Raw genomic sequence first — 22,982 nt, forward strand, 5'->3', positions numbered from 1 at the left:
ATGGCTCTGGCTCACGTCCAGCCCATTTGTCGGCCATGAATGTGGTCAGTACATGGACGCCCCCTGCAGCATCGCTACTCAGGTTCTGAGTGCGGATTTCCCACTGCTGCTAGGACAACAATCGTGCACATCTTGCGAGTTAAAGTAGCGCCACCTGACTTGTCCCTGCTGGCTTCGAAGCCAGTCGTCCTTCCACCCTTTCATGATTTTGGACTTGTTTTTTTGGGGCAATTTCTAGGACGTCTAGAATCCATCTCCCTCTTTTGGAAGGTGGGGAGGGTTGGTTTCAAGAAACGGCTTTCCCTGTACCTTTCCCTGTGCTTTTCCCTGTGCCTTTCCTTGTGCGTGTTCTTTCCGCACTCCCCTTAGTTTTGTACTTTTGAAAATTTAATTTTCATTTACTTGCATGTGTCTCCTGCTTTATGGGGTTACAGCACCTCGTAACAGATTCAGCCTTTTTAATGATCTTTACCAGCTCATTTTTGTCCTTCACTTTCACTCCAGTTCCCCAATACACTGCTGCAAAGAAGATGGCCCAGGACACTTCTGACTCGTAAAAAATGTTAAGCATTTCGTCGCTGATATTGAAGGACCTCAGCCTTCTGAGGAAATACAGTCAGCTGAGGCCCTTTTTGTGCCTCGGTGCTTATGATTCAACTATGACAGGGAATTGAACCCAAGACCTTCTATTGTGCAACACAAATACTAATGATGCGCGCCACAAGAGTCAACAGGGGGAAAATCTGTCTCGTTATTCTTATAAGCGACAGAGAATGACGTGGCCAGGAATACGTTTGGGTTAAAATGTTATATGAAACGACTTGTCATTTCAATACTTAACATTTGACTTGTGCTTCTTCTCACAAAATTGTCCCCCGTGTGGATAAAATATAACAGTGTAACTAACACCCTTAGTTTTTCTAGTAGCTACTCATCCATGCATCCATTCATTTTCTACTGCTTGTCCCTTTCGAGGTCGTGAGAGAGGCTGGAGCCTATTTCAGGGGCACTCAAGTGTAAGGCGGGGAAGACCCTGGACAAGTCAGCACCACAATCTGAATAACTACTTTCATGTATGTTACATCGCCGTTACCGATAAGTTTGATGTAACGTAGCGCGTTACTTTTGATGCGGACAAAACAGCTTTAGAATCCCAGCAAATTCACTTAAGGAAGTAACTCTTTAATCGTGCAAGCCACAGCCACCGCACACACTACTACGGGGGAATAATGAACTTCAATAAAGTAACAATTATCAAAAATAACAATCTTACAGTAACCCGTTTGTGAACAAGGAGCGACATAGCCATTGACGCATGATGAATCCTTTTATTAACAAACTGTGAAAACTTTCCACTAGCGCTGCAGTTAAAAATCATTTTCCAGTACGTAGACTACCAACGTTGAGCGCGCCATTGCTAACGTCATGCATCACTTGATAGTAGGCACCGCCTTTTAAAAGCACGCACTGACGCACTCTTCTCTCATGAAACATCTCTGAACTGCATACACAAGATACTGTACATGTGCAAGTTTTTTAAAAAGTAATGCATGAAATACCTTCTTCGTAATTATCTATTAAGGAATGATTACTTTAATTACTTTTCGGGGAAAGTAATAAGTAACTGTGATGAATTACTTTTTAAAGGGGAACATTATCACCAAACCTATGCAAGCGTCAATATATACCTTGATGTTGCAGAAAAAAGACCATGTATTTTTTTAACCGATTTCCGAACTCTAAATGGGTGAATTTTGGCAAATTAAACGCCTTTCTGTTTATCGGTCTTTTAGAGATGACGTCAGAACGTGACGTCACCGAGGTAACACACCCGCCATATTCATTTCCACATTACAAACACCGGGTCTCAGCTCTGTTATTTTCTGTTTTTTTTACTATTTTTTGGAACCTTGGAGACATCATGCCTCGTCGGTGTGTTGTCGGAGGGTGTAACAACACTAACAGGGAGGGATTCAAGATGCACCACTGGCAAGAAATCTGCCGCCAGATCCCCATTGAATGTACCAGAGTGTCTGCACATTTTACCGGCGATGCTAAGACAGACATGGCACAGAGATGTATGGATAACCTGCAGATGCATTTGCAACGATTAAGTCAACAAAATCACAAAGGTGAGTTTTGTTGTTGTTGTTGATTTATGTGCTAATCAGACATATTTGGTCATGGCATGATTGCCAGCTAATCGATGCTAACATGCTACGCTAATCGATGCTAACATGCTATTTACGCTAGCTGCATGTACATTTGAAACTAGATACCCACATTTAATGCGAAACAAACACTTACCAATCGACGGATTTAAGTTGCTCCAGTGTCACAAGATGCGAAAGTCCTGATCGTTTGGTCTGCACATTTTACTGTCGATGCTAATAAGGCAGCCATGCTATGGGCCACTTCATTAGGTACACCCACGCTGTGGCCGAATAGCGTCAATAGCTATTCGCTCAATAGCTTCCATTTCTTCTTCAATTTTGTTTTTGTTATCTGCCTCCATACTCCGACCATCTGTTTCAATACATGCGTAATCTGTTGAATCGCTTAAGCCGCTGAAATCCGAGTCTGAATCCAAGCTAATATCGCTATATCTTGCTGTGGTAACCTCCATGTTGTTTGTATTGGCAGCACTGTATGACGTCACAGGGAAATGGATAGTGGTTTCGAAAATAGCGAAAATAAGGCACTTTAAAGCTTTATTTAGCGATATTCCGGGACCGGTAAAATTTTGAAAAAACTTTAAAAAATACAACAAGCCACTGGGAACTGATTTTTATTGTTTTTAACCATTTTGAAATTGTGATAATGTTCCCCTTTAATGTAATTTTCTGAACACTGTCAATAAGTGAGATCGGCCAATTCTTATTGATTACATGTATTTACTGTAACTTTTACTTAAACTTGTTCCTTATTCTCTCCTACATTCAATTGTTTGATAAAATAAAATCAATAGTTCACAATTACTGAACAAAAGAAGCAACTACTATCTTAATACTCAATCGAATCCTTTGGTTTTTTCCCTCAAAGTCCTCCTTTATTCAAGGAATTATTTCCTGAGTTTGTAAACATAAACAAAAACAACAATAAAAAAATACAAATATCGACCTAATTCCTCTAGAAACGATCATATACTGATGCTACCCTTGATTTCGACACCACCAATGTAATATTCCCACATGACGTGTACTAACTATGACACTGATGACACACCAACAGTTGTTGTACTATTCTAACTCTAGACATGTATTAATGTACTTGTTATTTCCTGTTAATATCTGCTTACTTTCGGCCCTAACCTGGGTCTATCTACACTTCTTAAACTTTACTAAGCATTTATTTCTTAGCAGTGTTTAAAGCAAGCGTAGCGGTTAGCGTTGCCATTATCATGTTTGCTCCTGGCTTGCTCTCGGTGTGTAACATGTTTAGCCTCGTCCCCCAGTGATAATGTACATGATAATGATATTTAAGATACATGGAAATTTGGTTTATTTACCAAAATTAATGTGAATATTACTGATTTGATTTAGGAGTGTGGATGCACAGTGTGTATGGAGACACATAATTAGCTGCTAGTCGCTTATCAGCGGGATACTGGGAATTGGTGTTTGTGATCGGCATTAAAAGGCATCAGTCGGCAAGGGCAATCAGGTACTTTTTCACGAAAATCGTCCTATACGGTGGCGGATGAATCAGCACATTCCTACAATAGTGTTTCATTTCTCCCCCCTTCACTAAACCCCTCTTTTCTGTTTTTCAAGCTCTATACCAGGGGTGTCAAACATGTGGCCCGAGGACCGGATCAGGAAATTTTTGATTGAAAGAAACAGCTGTTCTAAATGTGTCTACTGGATGTCGTAATAGCAATTCTTTGTATCTTCATAGATGATGCGACATATGTACAAAATAAACCACGTGACATTAGTACATCAGTCGAGAAAATTATCAAACTACATAAAAAACATACTGTAATTAGATTTTATATCATTTATTTATATCTTAATAGATTGAAAATTAACACCAATGAGTTGACTGATGAACATTATCACATAATTTATTCAGAAAATATAAATAACTACAAAGATAGAATACTGTTAACCGCAACATGTAAGGGTAAAAAAAACAACCTTACAACATAATGATTTGTACAATTTCAGAATGTGCTTGTTCTATTTAAAAAAAACAAAAAAACAATCTGAAGTTGTCTTTATTTTTAAGTTATCATGCCGTGATTTTACCAGTCCGACCCATTTGGGAGTAGATATTTCTCAATTTGGCCCATGATCTAAAATGAGTTTGACACTCGTGCTCTATACCCTCTGTCCCTTAAAGGCCTACTGAAACCCACTACTACCCACCACACAGTCTGATAGTTAATATATCATAATGAAATATTAACATTGCAACACATGCCAATGCGGCCTTTTTAGTTTACTAAATTACAATTTTAAATTTCCCGGGAATTTCGTCTTCGAAACGTTGTGTAATGATGACGTGTACGCAAGACGTCACGGGTTTTTAGGAAGTATGAGCGCTGCGCACACACACAACTAAATGTTGTCTGCTTTAACGGCATAATTATACAGTTTTTTGGAGATCTGTGTTGCTGAATCTTTTGCAATTTTTTCAATTAATATTGGAGAAGTCACAGTAGAAAGATGGAGTTGGGAAGCTTTAGCCTTTAGCCACACAAACACACGGTGATTCCTTGTTTAAAATTCCTGGAGGTGAAACTTTACTATGGATCAGAGCGCGGTAAAGAGAACATGGATCCCGACCAAGTCAACCAGCAGGTTTCGGTGAGAAAATTGTGGTAAAAAGTCAGTTCTTACCAGAGAAAAGCTGAGCTTATGCCGTCCATAGCTGCCGTCGACTCCCCTGAGACACTGCGCATCAAGACACCCGTGGAGACACCCTTCCCCACTATCAGGTAATATTAAACTCAATAAAACACTAGCAACACAATAGAAAGATAAGGGATTTCCCAGAATTATCCTAGTAAATGTGTCTAAAAACATCGGAATCCGTCCCAATGCAATCACAATTTTTTTTTTTTTCTAGTCTGTCACTATCAATATCCTCAAACACAAATCTTTCATCCTCGCTCAAATTAATGCGGAAATTGTCGTTTTCTCGGTCCGAATAGAACTTTTTGTTGGAGGCTCCCATTAAAAACAATGTGAATATGTGAGGAGCCATCAAACATGTGACGTCATCCTCTGCGACTTCCGGTAGAGGCAGGGCTTTTCTGTTAGCACCGGAAGTTGCGAACTTTATCGTGGATGTTCTCTACTAAATCCTTTCAGCTAAAATATGGCAATATTGTGAAATGATCAAGTATGACACATAGAATGGACCTGCTATCCCCGTTTAAATAAGAAAATCTCATTTCAGTAGGCCTTTAACTAACAGTTGCCCTATAAAGGCTGATGTTTTTTTTGCGGTTTCTTCCCTAAAGGGAGTATTTCCTTATAAAACCTCTAGACCATTTATGGGTATTTTGTGTTACCTTGACGTAGAATACTCTCTCAATACGTCGGTCCTCCCGCTTCCTGGAGAGCCATCGTTCACAATGGAAGAGGAACACCTCCTCTGTGTCCACGTTCAGAACCTCCACCTGGTCCAGGTACCAGTCTGCACTCACCATGCTGTTGTCATGGCGGATCTTGATCCTAAAAACCTGCCCCAGGTCGACGGCTTCTATAGTGAATCTGTCCACCTGCGTGGAGGAAACATTATGTAATTTCCTATTGTTTATCCCTCAATGTTCTTCTTACCGATCCTCGTTCAAACTTGTTGCTGTTGTTCTCCGACTTGCTGAGCTTCCTCTCGCCCGTGTCTCCGAGGTCGCCGTAGATGGTGAGGAAGACGTTGGCGTCCGACCCCGCACCGTACATGTCGCCTGTCATCACTGACACTTTGTATGTGTGAGCTGTGGTAGATAAGTGGACAGTGTCAGTCTTGTTATCGACAGGTAATCGGTCAGTCAGCAGTTTGTTGACGTACTCTCCAGGGCATCCTCCACCTCCACCTCCGTCACCTTCAGGCTGCCGTCTCGTGAGAGCTTCTCGGTGATGATGTCAGAGGGCACCAGCTCCCTCACGGTCTCGCCATCGTCCTCCGACTTGGCGAGCCAGCGTTCACACGGGAAGATGACCGTCTCTGAACCCTGCAAGAAAATCAAGGTACTCTTTCACCCGAGAGGACAGAAACAGTGCCACAAACTTATCAAAGGAGTATTGATCTTTTACTATCACTTTAAATCATTTTGTCAATTTAATTGAACAGAAATTTTAGTCTGTGCGACAAAGTTTTTGTTGAATTTATTTAAAGTTAGTTCACAGCTATAATTTTTTTTTAACACGTTGTTATATGTTATAGTGATTTTATCCTTATTTACTTTATCTATTATAAGGGGCGACAACTAAAGTTATGTGTTTATCTATAATGCAGAGTACTGAAAAAATTGTGAATACATAATTTCTGATGATTAATAAAGCATAATAGTTTATATTTATTTGGTAATATATTTTTATTGAAGAAAGATTTCCTTTTTATTAATATATAAATGATTACATATGTATGTTTATATTATTTTAGTTTTTATTAATGTTATTAATGATTTGTTTTGGAAATATATTTCATTAATCAGATTGCTTTTATTTTATAATGTATATCATTTTATAATTATTTTTTTTTAGATGAATTTATTATTCATATATTTGTACAGGTTATTCCTTTTGTATGTGTTATCTTTATTTTCATGTAGCAGATATGTTTTTATTAGTGATAATCCATTTTTATTGTTATATAAAGCCATGTATATATACACACACATATATATATATATACATACATAGATATACATGTACACATAAATATATATATATACACATACATATATATATATATACACACACATATGTACGTTTGTATATACATATATATATATACTCATATATATATAAATACACATAAGTATATATATATATATATATATATGTATATGTATATATATATATATATATATATATATATATATATATATATATATATATATATATATATATATATATATATATATATATATATATATATTGTGGAGAGACTGAGCCGACGAGCCGACAGCGGGCGGAGAAAAGCAGCATCCCTAGCCGAGATGGAGGCGAGAAGGCGGGGCGTGCGGCGGAGAGAGGAGGCGTGTCGCACTCGGAGCCGCACGGTAGCAACAATCAGTGCACACCACACAGCTGTGCGCAATCACGTCATCTGTTCCCTTCGGAACAGATGACGTGATTGACACGCCTCCTCTCTCCGCCGCACGCCCCGCCTTCTCGCCTCCATCTCGGCTAGGGATGCTGCTTTCCTCCGCCCGCTGTCGGCTCGTCGGCTCAGTCTCTCCACAATATATATATCCATCCATCCATTTCCTACCGCTTATTCCCTTTTGGGGTCGCGGGGGGCGCTGGCGCCTGCGATGAGGTGGCGACTTGTCCAGGGTGTACCCTGCCTTCCGCCTGACTATAGCTGATATATATATATATATATATATAAATATATATATATATATATATATATATATATATATATATATATATATATATTTATATATATAAAGACAAGATATTTGATTTTCAAACTCAAAAACATTATTATTTTTTTTCCAAATAATAAGTAACTTAGAATTTCATGGCTGCAACACTTGCCAAAGTAGTTGGGGAAGGGCATATTCACCACTGTGTTACATCACCTTTTCTTTTAACAACACTCAATAAACGTTTGGGGACTGAGGAAAATCAATTTTTGAAGCTTTAAAAGTGGAATTCTTTCCCATTGTTGTTTTATGTAGCGCTTCAGTTGTTCAACAGTACGGGGTCTCCGTTGTTGTATTTTACGCTTCATAATGCGTCACACATTTTCGATGGCAAAAAGGTCTGGACTGCAGGCGGGCCAGGAAAGTACCCGCACTCTTTTTTCACGAAGCCACGCTGTTGTAACACATGCTGAATGTGGCTTGGCATGGTCTTGCTGAAATAAGCAGGGGCGTCCATGAAAATGACGGCGCTTAGATGACACATGTTGTTCCAAAACCTGTATGTACCTTTCAGCATTAATGGTGCCTTCACAGATGTGTAAATTACCCATGCCTTGGGTATAAATGCACCCCCATACCATCATAGATGCTGGCTTTTGAACTTTGCGTTGATTACAGTCTGGATGGTTCGCTTCCCCTTTGGTCCGGATGACACGTTGTCGAATATTTCCAAAAACAATTGGAAAAATGGACTCGTCCGACCACAGAACACTTTTCCACTTTGCATCAGTCCATCTTAGATGATCTCGGGCGCAGAGAAGCCGGCAGTGTTTCCGAATGTTGTTGATAAATGGCTTTTTCTTTGCATTAACTTGAACTTACAGATGTAGCGATAAACTGTATTTAGTGACAATGGTTTTCTGAAGTGTTCCTGAGCCCAGGTGGTGATATCCTTTAGAGATTGATGTCGGTTTTTGATACAGTGCCGTCTGAGGGATCGAAGGTCACGGTCATTCAATGTTGGTTTACGGCCATGCCGCTTACGTGGAGTGATCTCTCCAGATTCTCTGAACATTTTGATGATATGGACCATAGATGTTGAAATCCCTAAATTTCTTGCAATTGCACTTTGAGAAATGTTGTTCTTAAACTGTTTGACTATTTGCTCACGCAGTTGTGGACAAAGGGGTTTACCTCACCCCATCCTTTCTTGTGAAAGACTGAGCATTTTTTGGGAAGCTGTTTTTATACCCAATCATGGCACCCACCTGTTCCCAATCAGCCTGCACACCTGTGGGATGTTCAATCAATCAATCAATGTTTATTTATATAGCCCCAAATCACAAATGCCTCAAAGGACTGCACAAATCATTACGACTACAACATCCTCGGAAGAACCCACAATATGTTCCATATAAGTCTTTGATGAGCATTCCTCAACTTTATCAGTATTTATTGCCACCTTTCCCAACTTCTTTGTCACGTGTTGCTGGCATCAAATTCTAAAGTTAATGATTATTTGCAAAAAAAAATAAAGTTTATCAGTTTGAACATCAAATATGTTGTCTTTGTAGCATATTCAACTGCATATGGGTTGAAAATTATTTGCAAATCATTGTATTCCGTTTATATTTACATCTAACACAATTTCCCAACTAATATGGAAACGGGGTTTGTATATATATATATATATATATATATATATACAGTATATATATAAATTCTATATATTTTTACATAAATATATATATATATATATATATATATTTTTTTAATATGTATTTATATTTATATATATGAATTCATCTTTTATAATTATACTATTTTTGGTATAGTTTTTATTAATTTGTAGTCATCTATTTTTCCATTTATCACATTTTTAATCAGTTGTACTTTTTATTATTATCATCATTGTCATTTTTTTGAAGCTTTTTAACACAGGTATCAAACTCAAGTCCCACGGGCCAGATCTAGCACGCCACATCGTTTTATTAACGAACTGGGAAAGCTATCTACAAACGCTGCAGTTAATAATCATTTGCCATTCTGCAGACTACCAATGTTAAGCTAAAACAGGCAACGAGCGTGTCATTGATGACGTCATTCACCACTTGATAATAGGCACCGCCTTTTAAAAGCACACACTGGCGCACCCTTCTCTCATGAAACATCTCTTAACTGCATACACCAGATACTGTACATACGCAAGTTTGAAAAAAGTTACGAATAAAATAATTTGCCTCGTAATTATCTATTTCAATTAAAGAACAATTACTTTAACTACTTTTTCGGGAAAGTAACAAGTAATTGTGATGAATTACTTTTTAATGTAATTTTCAGAACACTGTCAATAAGTGAGATCAGCCAATTCTTATACCGATATTGATTTCATGTATTAACTGTAACTTTAATTTAAACCAGTTCCTTATTCTCTGTAATTACATTCAATTGTTTGATCAGAACAAAGTCGATAGTACACAATTACTAAACAAAAGCAACAACTACTATCTTATGCTCATTGAAATCCATTGGTTTTTACCCTCAAAGTCCTCCTGTGTCCGAGGAATTATTCCCCGAGTTTGTAAACATAAAGTAAAACAACAACAAAAATACAAATATCGACTTAATTCCTCAAGAATTGATCATATACTGATGCTACCCTTGGTATCGACACCACCAATGTAATTTTCTTACGTGTCATGTACTGACTGTGACAATGCTGACACACCAACAGTTGCGGGTACTATTCTTTCTCTAGACATGTATTAAAGGTTCAAAGGTTCAAAATTGTATTCGTCACATGCAGACTACACCACAGTGAAATGCTTTTTTTCCATGCTTTTCAGATATTGCGTACAGTGGGATCCAAACACTAATTGCAGATGCAGATAGCGAAAACGAAATTGAAGAAGAAACTGAAGCTATTGAGCCATATCATGACAGACAGCGGCAACGAGGACGGATTCGGCGATCGCCTTCTAACCAACGATTGCATCTTTTGACCACTGGTGCAACTTGAATCCATTAAAAGGTATGTGTTTGTTTGGTATTAAATATGGGTGGAGGGAGAGGCTGGATGCAAATATAGCTACAAATGAGGCATAATGATGCAATATGTACATACAGCTAGCCTAAATAGCATGTTAGCATCAATTAGCTTGCAGTCATACCGTGAGCAAATATGTCTGATTAGCACATAAGTCAATAACATTAACAAAACTCACTTTTGTGATTTTGTTGACTTTATCGTTGGAAATGCATCTGCTTTGAGTGTCGCAGGATATCCACACATCTCTGTGCTATCTCTGTTGTAGCATCGCTATCGTTGGTAAAGTGTGTAGAGGGACTTCGCATCTTTTGACCACTGGTGCAACTTGAATCAGTTGATTGGTATGTGTTTGTTTGGCAATAAATGTGGGTGGAGGGAAAGGCTGGATGCAAATATAGCTACAAATGAGGCATACTGTAATGATGCAATATGTACATACAGCTAGCCTAAATAGCATGTTAGCATCGATTGTCTGTCTGATTAGCACACTCCACGTAAGTCAACTTGAATCTGTCTCTGTTTGTGTTGTTACATCCTCCGACAACACAACCGACGAGGCATGATGTCTCCAAGATACGGAAAACAGTCGAAAAAACAGAAAATAACAGAGCTGATTTGACTTGGTGTGTGTAATGTGTTTGAGAAAATGGCGGATTGCTTCCTGTTGTGACGTCACGGGTGAAAGTTCATCGCTCGACATGCTATCAATTGAAAGGCGTTTAAATCGCCTAATTCACCATTTTAGAGTTCGGAAAGCGGTTAAAAAAACATGGTCTTTTTTCTGTAACATCAAGGTATATATTGACGCTAACATAGGTCTGGTGATAATGTTCCCCTTTAAATAACTGTTCGGTATTTAAACAATGATTCACCTTTCCCTTCCTGAGCAGACGTCGGATCTCCACTCTGTCCAGATGCCATCCCGGGTTGATCCCACGGTTGTCGTGACCGATGCGGATCTTCTCGATGACTTCCCCTACGTCTTCCAGCTTGAGGAGCGTGACAGAAGCGGCGACAGGCGAGAGTATAACACGACGCAAGGACTTGACAAGTACAGGCTACGGTACCTCCACGATGAACATGTCCTCTGCTCCCCTCTCAAAAGTACATGATCCTCTCCCTCTTGTTGACGCACAGGCGCTTCTGCTGCGTGCACACGGCGTCCCGGCCGTACAGGACCATGAAGACGTCGGCGTCCGTGCCGGCTGCGAACACGTCGCTTGTGAAGATTTTGATCTCGTAAGGGACGACTACACAAAAAACACACACATCAAATGTGTTTACGGAACATTTAGGAGTGATGCTGAACGCTCGCAGGGGACTTACATGGCGTGTAAAGTTCAGTTTGAAGAGGATTCGGGAAAAGGTCCCTCACAATGGCGCCATCATCCTCGCCTTTGTCCAGCCAGCGGCCACATGGGAAGCGGAGTTTCTGTCCTAAGGAAGGAGCATCGATCTCCACCCAGTCGAGGAACCAACCGGCCGAGCCTCCACCTGAATCCATCAGCATTTTTTGACTTACAAGCATTGGGATTTTCTCATGGATTTTTCCCTCAACTATATCCATACATTTTACAATAGTACCTCAACTTACCATCTTACGACCAGCCCAGTGGCCTTGTGGTTAAAGTGTCCGCCCTGAGACTGGGCGGTCGTGAGTTCAAACCCCGGCCGAGTCATACCAAAGACTACAAAAAATGGGACCCATTGCCACCCTGCTTGGCTCTCAGCATCTAGGGTTGGAATTGGGTGTTGAATCACCAAATTGATTCCCGAACGCAGCACACACTGCTGCTCACTGCTCCCCTCACCTCGCAGGGAGTGAACATGAGGATGGGTCAAATGCAGAGGACAACTTTCACCACATCTAATGTGTGTGAGACAATTGTTGGGACTTTAACTTTTTTTAATTGTAATTGGGTCTGTGACAGAGCTCTTAGCTCAAAAAGCTTGCATCTCAAATCATCTCCCATTGAAATGTATTTATTCAATGCTTGGCCATCTGCCGCAAAAAGCACAAGTTTAACATGTGACATACCTTTTAAAAAGAAAAACTAACTTTTAGATTAAAAACATTTAAAAAACAATACATTACAATGTACTACTAACAATTACAAGTAGTTTTTATCATATAATGTAATAATAATATACAGTAAAATTCTACAGTATCTCCGACGGTCAAAAACACCATCAGCAGCTTTCCCATATTTGCGTCCGTTTAAATACTATCTTAACGTCCTTGATTGGCGTTGTTGACTCATTCTGCTTCAGTATGGCGCAAACTAGCAGTGCTACGTTCAAATTGTTTCTCCAAGTTAGCTAGCTACACTCACAGTCATGTTTTTTGAACATTTATTTATTTAATTTAATGGATATCATCCACTTCTTCTTCTCATTTCAATGGTTGGAAAAATAAAGTTATGTCCATCTCTAGCTACATGCTAATGTAAACAAGTACGACCAGATGCTTGTATCTCCAATTGTTGCTTTCAACTTAACGCAAAATATTTAGCCGAGAGTCAGCTCTTATCTCAAAACGCTCTTAAGTTGAGGTATTACCGTAGAATGTTTCAGTCACTTTTTGTTCAGCATGATCGTAAGTAAATAAGAGCGGTACCGCGGTTGTTGTGTCCGATGCGGAGTTTCTTCAGCGGGCCGATGTCCACCGCCTCCACCGTGAACTCGTCAGTCATTCCTCGCTCAAACTTGTTTCTGTGCGTCTTTGAAGACTTCAGGTTAATTATGCCTGCACATGGGGGCACAGGGAAGACGTTGAACGTAACACACGTGTGCACCATTGACACAACTTTTGTATTGGGTGTTGTTAGTCACAGTCTAGAATTGTCTACCTGTGTCATCCTTGGTGCCGTACAGGGTCATGAAGACGTTAGCGTCAGTTCCAGCGTACTTCTTTTCGCCGGTTTTTATTCTCACCGTGTATGTTGTGGACATGGCTGCCAAAAAATGTGTTTTAAATACAGATATATATATATATATATATATATATATATAGTATATGCGTGTGTATGTGTATACACACGTTATATATATACATATATATATACATATATATGTATATAGACAAATATATACACAAACAAATAAATATTAACATATATACATGTTTACACACACACATATATTTATATAAATATATATCTATACACATAGATACATACACACACATTATACATATATATACATATATATATATATATATATATATATATATATATATATATATATATTTATATATATATATTCTCACACATACATATAAACACACTTATCTATATACAAACGTATATATATATATATATACATACGTTTGTGTAATATATATATATATATATATATATTACACACGCATTTATACATATATATATATATATATATGTATAAACACACACATTTACACGCATACACAAACATTTAAACACATATTTTTGTATACACACACGCATATATATATATATATATATAAACACAATTATGTGTGTATTTATGAATATATACTCAGACATACACACACACACCTATGGGTGTTTAATGTATATACACACATACATATACACACACATATATGTGTGTATATATGTATATACACACCCAAACATATATATGTGTGTATATATATGTATATATATATATATATATATATATATATATATATATATATATATATATTTATATACATATACACATTTATCTATCTATTTATGTATGTATATATACATATATATATATACACACACACACACACACAAACACATATATATATGTATACATATATATATATATACAGTATATATATATATATATATATATATATATATATATACAGTATATATATAAAAAATGCCGTTTCCATATGAGTTGGGAAATTGTGTTAGATGTAAATGTAAATGGAATACAATGATTTCCAAATCATTTTCAACCCATATTCAGTTGAATATGCTACAATGACAACATATTTGATGTTCAAACTGATTAACCTTTTTTTTTTGCAAATAATCATTAACTTTAGAATCTGATGCCAGCAACACATGACAAAGAAGTTGGGAAAATACTGATAAAGTTGAGGAATGCTCATCAAACACTTATATGGAACATCCCACAGATGTGCAGGCTAATTGGAAACAGGTGGGTGCCATGATTGGCTATAAAAGCAGCTTCCATGAAATTCTAAGTAATTCACAAACAAGGATGGGGCGAGGGTCACCAATTTGTAAACAAATATTCGAACAGTTTTAGAACAGCATTTCTCAACGAGCTATTGCAAGGAATTTAGGGATTTTACCATCTACGGTCCGTAAAATCATCAAAATGTTCAGAGAATCTGGAGAAATCACTGCACATAAGCGATGATATTACGGACTTTTAATCCCTCAGGTGGTACTGCATCTAAAATCGACATCAGTCTGTAAAGGATATCACCACATGGGCTCAGGAACATTTAATAAAACCACTGTCAGTAATCGCAGTTGGTCGCTACATCTGTAAGTGCAAGTTAAAACTCTACTGTGCAAAGCCAAACCCATTTTTCAACAATATTCTGAAACGCCGCCGGCTTGGCTGGACCCGAGGTGTTTTAGCTCACCTAAGATGGATTGATGCAAAGTGGAAAGGTGTTCTGTGGTTTAACGAGTCCACATTTCAAATTATATTCGGAAACAAAGGACGTGGTGTCCTCCAGAACAAAGAGAAAAATAACCATTCGGATTGTTATAGGCGCAAAGTTCAAAAGCCACCATCTGTGATGGTATAGGGGTGTTTTAGTGCCCAAGGCATGGGTAACTTACACATCTGTGAAGGCACCATTAATGCTGAATGGTCCATACAGGTTTTGGAGCAACATATGTTGTTATCCAAGCAACGTTATCATGGATGCCCCTGCTTATTTCAGCAAGACAAGTTTTACAACAGCGTGGCTTCGTAAAAAAAGAGTACGGGTACTTTCCTGGCCTGCCTGCAGTCCAGACCTGTCTCCCATCGAAAATGTGTGGCGCATTATGAAGCGTAAAATACGACAGCGGAGACCCCGGACTGTTGAACGACTGAAGCTCTACATAAAACAAGAATGGGAAAGAATTCCACTTTCAAAGCTTCAACAATTGGTTTATTCAGTTCCCAAACGTTTATTGAGTATTGTTAAAAGAAAAAGTTGATGTAACACAGTGGTAAACATGCCCTTTCCCAACTACTTTGGCAGTGGTTCCGGCTATGAAATTCTAAGTTAATTATTATTTGCAAAAAAAAAAAAAAAAGTTTATGAGTTTGAACATCAAATATATTGTCGTTGTTGTGCATTCAATTGAATATGGGTTGAAAAGGATTTGCAAATCATTGTATTCCGCTTATATTTACATCCAACACAATTTCCCAACTCATATGGAAACGGGGTTTGTATTTTTTTTAATTAATATTTATTGTGAGCCTTGTTGCACTTGTTGTAACAATCCCTCACCCTTCTGCTCCAGGCCCAGGGTGGCTTCTGAGTCCTCCTCCTCATCGTCATCCTCGTTCCTCTTCATGAAGGCCTCGTCCACGGGAACGAGCTCCCTGGCCAGCTGGCCGTCGTCCTCATCCACCGCCAGCCATCGCTTACACGGGAAAAAGTACCTGAAACACAATGAAATACTCAGAGTCCCTTTATGGACCATTTTACTCTACATAGAGGCGCTCTAGTCAATCAATCAATCAATGTTTACTTATATAGCCCTAAATCACTAGTGTCTCAAAGGGCTGCACAAACCACTACGACATCCTCGGTAGGCCCACATAAGGGCAAGGAAAACTCACACCCAGTGGGACGTCGGTGACAATGATGACTATGAGAACCTTGGAGAGGAGGAAAGCAATGGATGTCGAGCGGGTCTAACATGATACTGTGAAAGTTAGTCTACAGCAAACTGTCGTATTGTTTGCTATTTCAAGCTGTAATTCTTAAATTGTGGTCTGTGTAAGTGGGCTCCATTTCGTGGTAAGCCCAAGAATCATTTGATTCAAGTACAGTGTTTTATTTTCACATGTTCAAACACTGTGATACTGTTCAAACTGTGTGTAAAATATTCTGCCTTGTTTTTAATGAAACCTACTACGCTACTTTGTTTTTGGTGAAAATTGTTTGAGAACCTCTGATTTAGAGGATACTGTGCTGCTTTTATTGTAAGGTAAGTAATATATCACTACTGTCTACTGGTGTGTGATTTTCATATTTATAGTCAAAAAGCAACTACATTTGTAATTAATAAGAAAAAATACAAGGTAAAAACTCACTCAAATTTTAGATTGTCATCGACTTACGTGGTATCGTCTTTGTTGTCCACAATCTCCACCCTGTCCAGAAACCAGCCTGCACCAGCTTGGCTGTTGTCGTGTCGGATTCTCAGCTTCTTCGAGGTTCCCAAGTCGACCGCCGTGATGCTGAAATGGTCCTCCTGAGTCACAAAATGTCAGCAATTTCTATAGGTGTGCTGTAAGTGTGACACCTGTTGCAACATTAATATTCTCTCTTACAGTTGTACCCCTTTTTTGGAAGATATGTTTTAACAATATTATTTCAGAACTTCTTTTTTTCAAACACTGCAGCCTTTTATCCACAGAACTTTGCTACTTTTTCTTGATAAACACAGCTTTATTATTGTAATTTTGTAACCTTTTTCCTCACAAGTTTTCAATTATTTCTTAAAAAACAATCATAGTCTTGTAACATTTTACAACTTTTTTTCTTTAAATACAATTACTTAATTTTCACCAAAGTTCCACATTTTCTTTCATGTTTTGCTACTGTTTTTCCGGGAGACTCCTGAATTTCAGTGCCCCTCCCGAAAACCTCCTGGGGCAACCCATCTCCCGTATCTCTCCCGATTTCCAACAATATTGGGGGCATGCCTTGAAGGCATTGCATTTAGCGTCCTCTACAACCTGTTGTCACGTCTGCTTTTCATCCCTACAAACAGCATGCCGAACAGTCACATGATATATGCGGCACGTAAGTGAATGCAAGGCATACTTGATCAACAGCTATACAGGTCACACTGAGGATGGCCGTACAAACAACTTTAAGAAGTAACACAACATAAACACAACAAAACAAAGACCCAGAAACCCTTGCAGCACTAACTCTACTAGGACGCTACAATATACACCCCCGCTACCACCAAACTCTGCGCCTCCTCCCCCGCCCACCTCAACCCCTCTCACCGTGTACAAACCACGTTTCCATATGAGTTGGGAAATTGTGTTAGATGTAATTATAAACGGAATACAATGATTTGCTAATCCTTTTCAACCCATATTCAGTTGAATATGTTACAAAGACAACATATTTGATGTTCAAACTCATAAACTTTGTTTTTTTTCGCAAATATTAATTAACTTAGAAAATGTCATGGCTGTGTCACGCCAAATTTCTTCCCCCCTGCAATAACCTTCCCCCCGGAAGACATTTGGCTTGACAGCCCCTCTAATGCCTGAAGGACCCCAATGAGGGTGGAAGGACCTTTAAGCAGCCCACATAGCTGCCTGTTTTAAAAGGATTATAATTGGCTGATTGTCATTGGTGAAAAATAACGGCGAGGAAAACATATTAGCATTCCAGCATGCTAACATTTCAAGCTATTTTTGCTTCGCTAATTTTGCAGCTGTAACCCTTAAGAGTCATATAACTTGGTATTATCACGCCCTCATTTGGGTCCTTCAGGCATTAGAGGGGCTGTCACGCCCAATGTCTTCCGGGGGGAAGATTTTTGTAGGGGGAGGAAATTTGGTGTGACAGCTGCAACATGTGCCAAAGTAGTTGGGAAAGGGCATGTTCACCACTGTGTTACATCACCTTTTCTTTTAACAACACTCAATAAATGTTTGGGAACTGAGGAAACTAATTGTTCAAGCTATGAAAGTGGAATTCTTTCCCAATCTTGTTTTATGTAGAGCTTCAGTCGTTCAACAGTCTCCGCTGTCGTATTTTACGCTTCATAATGCGCCACGCATTTTTGATGGGAGACAGGTCTGGACTGCAAGCGGGCCAGGAAAGTACCCGCACACTTTTTTTACGAAGCCAAGCTGTTGTAACACGTGCTGAATGTGGCTTGGCATTGTCTTGCTGAAATAAGCAGTGGCGTCCTTGAAAAAGACAGCGCTTATATGGCAGCATATGTTGTTCCAAAACCTGTATGTACCTTTTAGCATTAATACATTTGTTGTCTTTGTAGCATATTCAATTGAATATGGGTTGAAAAGGATTCGCAAATCATTGTATTCCGTTTATATTTACATCCAACACAATTTCCCAAATCATATGGAAACAGGGTTTGTATATATATATATTTATTTTGCTTCCGCACAGTATGGGATACATAGCGAGTGTGTGTCTGCGCTCGCAAAGGCGAAAGACTGGGAAGACCCTCACCATTGTCAGTGGTGATCTTACCTGGCCTTTCTCAAATTTGTTCAGGTTGTTAGACTTCCTGAAGCGCCGCTCGCCCGTGTCGCCATTCTCCCCATAGATGTTGATGTAAACATTAGCATCCGTCCCCGCCCCCCACATGGTCCCAGTGAACACGTGGACGTCATAAGAGTTCACTGATGCGGGAAACAAAGCGTTAATCATTTGACATTCATGAATCCCTGAGGCAATTAGGTGTTGAAAATGTCATGGCATTCACGCTCTACTTACCCTCCAGGTCTTCGTTATCCTCCGTCAGTAATTCGACCACAATCTCCTTGTCCTCCTCATCCCTCGCCAGCCATCGGTTACAAGGGAAGTTGAACGTCTCCACCACTTCCTGTAGCTCCTCAACCATCTCCACCTCCTCCTCCTCTTCTTTCTTCTTCTTTTTCTTGTCCTTCTTCTTCCCCTTCTTACTCTCCTCCTTTTTCACCTCAACCAGCACCATGGCCGTCGTCAGCCGCTTGATATCCACCGATTCCAGAAACCAGCCGTCCCCGATGCCCTTCCCGTCGTGGTAGATCCGCAGCTTGTAGAGCTTGCCAACATCCTGTGCTTCAATCTGGGTGCGGGGTAAAACGTGATAATTAAGAGACAGGAAGTCCGGTCACCAAAAAATATTACAAAACACGAAACTCACCTTGAAGATCTCGGTGGTGCCACGTTCAAAATTATTGGAGCGGCTCCTCAGTGGGAGAACCTCGGTTTTTCCTTCATCTCCATAAATCTGACAGAAGACGTTAGCATTGGTGCCGCCTGTACGCACGTCCCCTGTTACTACGGTTACTTCGTAGTTGATCACTATTAAAAAAGTTAAGGCACAGAACGATGGATCATTAGAAAAGTTTGATGACCACATTGAGCCGAATGTAAGACAACATGGTCCTCTTGTATTTGTGAACTCGCCCAACCAATATTTTGGTCGCATTTTTATAGGTCGCTGGTGGGTGTGAGTGACAGGAAGAAAAGCTCAGACTTTCACAGGCACAACCTGTTGGTTAGTATGTATAAATGTCTGCGGAATACAAAAAAAACCTGTCTTTATTATTGCTTTTTTAAGGAAAAAAATATTATTTGTGTTCATTTTACTTGTTCGTTATTTTATTAGAAGTAAAGTTAAAGTACCAATGATTGTAACACACACACACTAGGTGTGGCAAAATTATTCTCTGCATTTGACCCATCATCCTTGATCACCCCCTGGGAAGTGAGGGGAGCAGTGGGCAGCAGCGGTGGACACGTCCGGTAATCATTTTTGGCGATTTAACCCCCAATTCCAAGCCTTGATGCTGAGTGCCAAGCAGGGAGGTAATGGCTCCCATTTTTATAGTCTTTGGTAGGACTCACAACCTACCGATCTCAGGGCGGACCCTCTAACTTCTAGGCCACTGAGTAGGTTACCACTAGGCCACTGAGTAGTACAGTTGTCCCTTGTCACATCTTACCTCAATATTCTATACTATATCATGGATTTTTCAAAGATATTTTTGGCTTAAATTAAGCATTTTCAAGCATATCAATGCATAAACTAAAAAATATCAATCTGACAGTAGTATTGGCCATTTTACCAAATAAATCAGACCGCACTCTTTCGTATCGTGGCCACAGATTGGCTCAGTCTCAGGCAGCATTCGTCATGTCTTGGTGATCATGTTGAGTTTGACAATGTTCTGTTTAGTTTTTGCACTCTGTCACTTCCTGTTTTTTCACTCCCTGCTTTGTTTCCATGACAACCAATTAGTTGTCACCTGTCCTAATGTCTCGCACCTGATTCATTTGGACTCGCGCACATGTTGTTAATCACGTCACCTCTATTTAGGCCTGTAGTTGCCAGGCAGTCAGCCTGGCGAAATCACCCTCCCCACACCCTTGTTATTCATGCTGATGATCCATGCTGCTCTTTTCATGCTCTTTTCATGTTCCAAGTAAGTTTTCTTTATTCATGCCATAGTTTGCAAGTTTTGTTTTATGTCCATAGTTTTGCCTTTGTGGTAGTTTTGTTTTCTTAGCCACGTTTTGAACCTTTGCTGAGAGAGCCTTTCGTTTGTTCCTTTTTTTTCAAGTTAAGATTAAAATCATGTTTTTACCTCCAGTCGCTTTGCACCACGGGAAAACAAATCACACCAAAGTCCACGTCTTGACAGCATTACTATATTAAATTAAAAGAGCGTAAAGGTGCCTTAACCTAAAGGCCTTAGTGGCCACATGCGTGGACAGCACCATTCAGGTCTTATTTCAGAAATTGTGAACACTACTGAATTGGGGTCTTATGGCTGCTTATGTGGAAACTTATACCACTATCTGGCATACAATGGAATTTGGAAAAAAAAGTGTAAAAAAAAATAATTAACATGTCACCAAACATGAAGTATACGTTTGTGTACTTATGGACTAAGTACATCATATCAGAGGATGATTTTTAGTTTTTATTCTAATTAGGGTCCAATAAGCCCAAATGGCAAAGAGAAATAAAAAAGCATGTAAACCAGGGGTCTCAAACTCAATTCACCTGGGGGCCACTGGATGCAGAGTCCGGGTGAGGCTGGGCCGCAAGAAAAGGTTTCTTAAAACATTTTTTGCATACTCCTCAGAATGTCTAGTTGTATAATGACGTTTCAAATTGTATCCCTTTTGCACCGCAACTTTCTTTGTGCAAATAAGAGACGTCGAGTGTCCCTGTGCTCATCAAAGAAATTTTACGTCTACCACTTTTCCTGGAATTGTCTTTACTCATCACCAACCTTTCTCTTCACTGCAGGCTTTGAAAAAGACATGTTTGGGGTTGTGAAATATATTTGTATTTAGCCGACCCACGGAGAATAATGTTATTTCCGCAATGTGTGTCGTTCCGCTTTTAGTCCCTACAGCAAGACGGCGGTCGGCGCATAATAGCCAGGAAAGTACCAGGATAGCAAGCGTAAAAAAGTGACGGCCCCGGAGTGTTATCCGGCGTCATATAGAAATATATGTCATGTCCATCATGTGAGGCCATGCAAATTAAACAATAAAAAAACAAACAACGGTCTGAATTGGTCCAGGTTATCAGGGACTGTTATTACTGACGGACAGGTGTCGCGGTGTGACTGCAGCCGGGCACGTAAAAAAACCCTTGTCTCCATGGCAACGTCTCTGTCGCTTTCACTTATTTGCCGCTTTTCCACTAACGCAGAGGTAGGCAACCCAGAACGTTAAAAGAGCCATTTTGGACCCAAATAACACAACGCTGTCAAGCGCCATTCATATAAAACTCACGGGCCACACTAACATTAAACTCTCATATTAAGGTGGGGGCCGCAAAATAACGTCCTGCAGGCCTGAAGTAAACAAACAGCTCGGGCCTTAAGAGGTTAAGAGTGTTATTTAATGTTTAGAGGTCTCTCATAATATTCAAAACGGTATTTTAAATGTCATAAACAGGTGTTTACGTTCTATTCAAACATTTGATTAATTTACCACAAACAAATCAAGAGTGATAAAGGAGGGATTACTGTAGTCATTGCATTTTTTCTGTACTTGTTGAGTGTTATGTTGCTGGATGAAGGTTATCACGTTGATGACACAGTGAATTAGGCTGCTATGGTGAATTATGACTTTTTCTACTGTGTATTAATTTGGTGTTGAGTTTAGTGGGGGCTATGGCTGTCCACATTAAAGAACATCTTCCTAAACCAAACAAAAGACCCTCTGGCCTTCTTGTCAGCTCAGTAATTACATTTTTCTATGTCCAGGGTTTCGCTGGGATAGATCTCCACCTCCACTTTTCCATCAGCCTCATCTTTGCAGAGCCAGCGATGACTCGGGAACATGTACTGCATCCCTTGAACCGGCACGGAGATCTGAACGCTGTCCAGAAACCAGCCAGCTCTCAGGCCTTCGTTGGTGTGGCCAATGAGGAGGCGGTTGACCTGCAAACACACAAATTCTTGAACTTTCCA

General features: G+C 39.4%; 1 protein-coding gene across 1 annotated transcript in view; it reads right to left on the minus strand.

The window, feature by feature from the left end:
- Positions 1-22,982, minus strand: part of LOC133536658 (lipoxygenase homology domain-containing protein 1) — a 101,886-nt gene that overhangs the window by 28,897 nt on the left and 50,007 nt on the right. Inside the window, 15 exon segments of the mRNA XM_061877278.1 lie at positions 5,522-5,731; positions 5,790-5,944; positions 6,019-6,181; positions 11,468-11,584; positions 11,663-11,698; positions 11,700-11,845; positions 11,922-12,089; positions 13,216-13,341; positions 13,445-13,549; positions 16,063-16,217; positions 16,902-17,035; positions 19,030-19,181; positions 19,276-19,609; positions 19,688-19,848; positions 22,760-22,952. Coding sequence (XP_061733262.1) covers positions 5,522-5,731; positions 5,790-5,944; positions 6,019-6,181; positions 11,468-11,584; positions 11,663-11,698; positions 11,700-11,845; positions 11,922-12,089; positions 13,216-13,341; positions 13,445-13,549; positions 16,063-16,217; positions 16,902-17,035; positions 19,030-19,181; positions 19,276-19,609; positions 19,688-19,848; positions 22,760-22,952 — 2,355 coding nt within the window.

Source organism: Nerophis ophidion, linkage group LG17 (assembly GCF_033978795.1).
Source record: "Nerophis ophidion isolate RoL-2023_Sa linkage group LG17, RoL_Noph_v1.0, whole genome shotgun sequence".
In the NCBI taxonomy this organism is placed as follows: domain Eukaryota; kingdom Metazoa; phylum Chordata; class Actinopteri; order Syngnathiformes; family Syngnathidae; genus Nerophis; species Nerophis ophidion.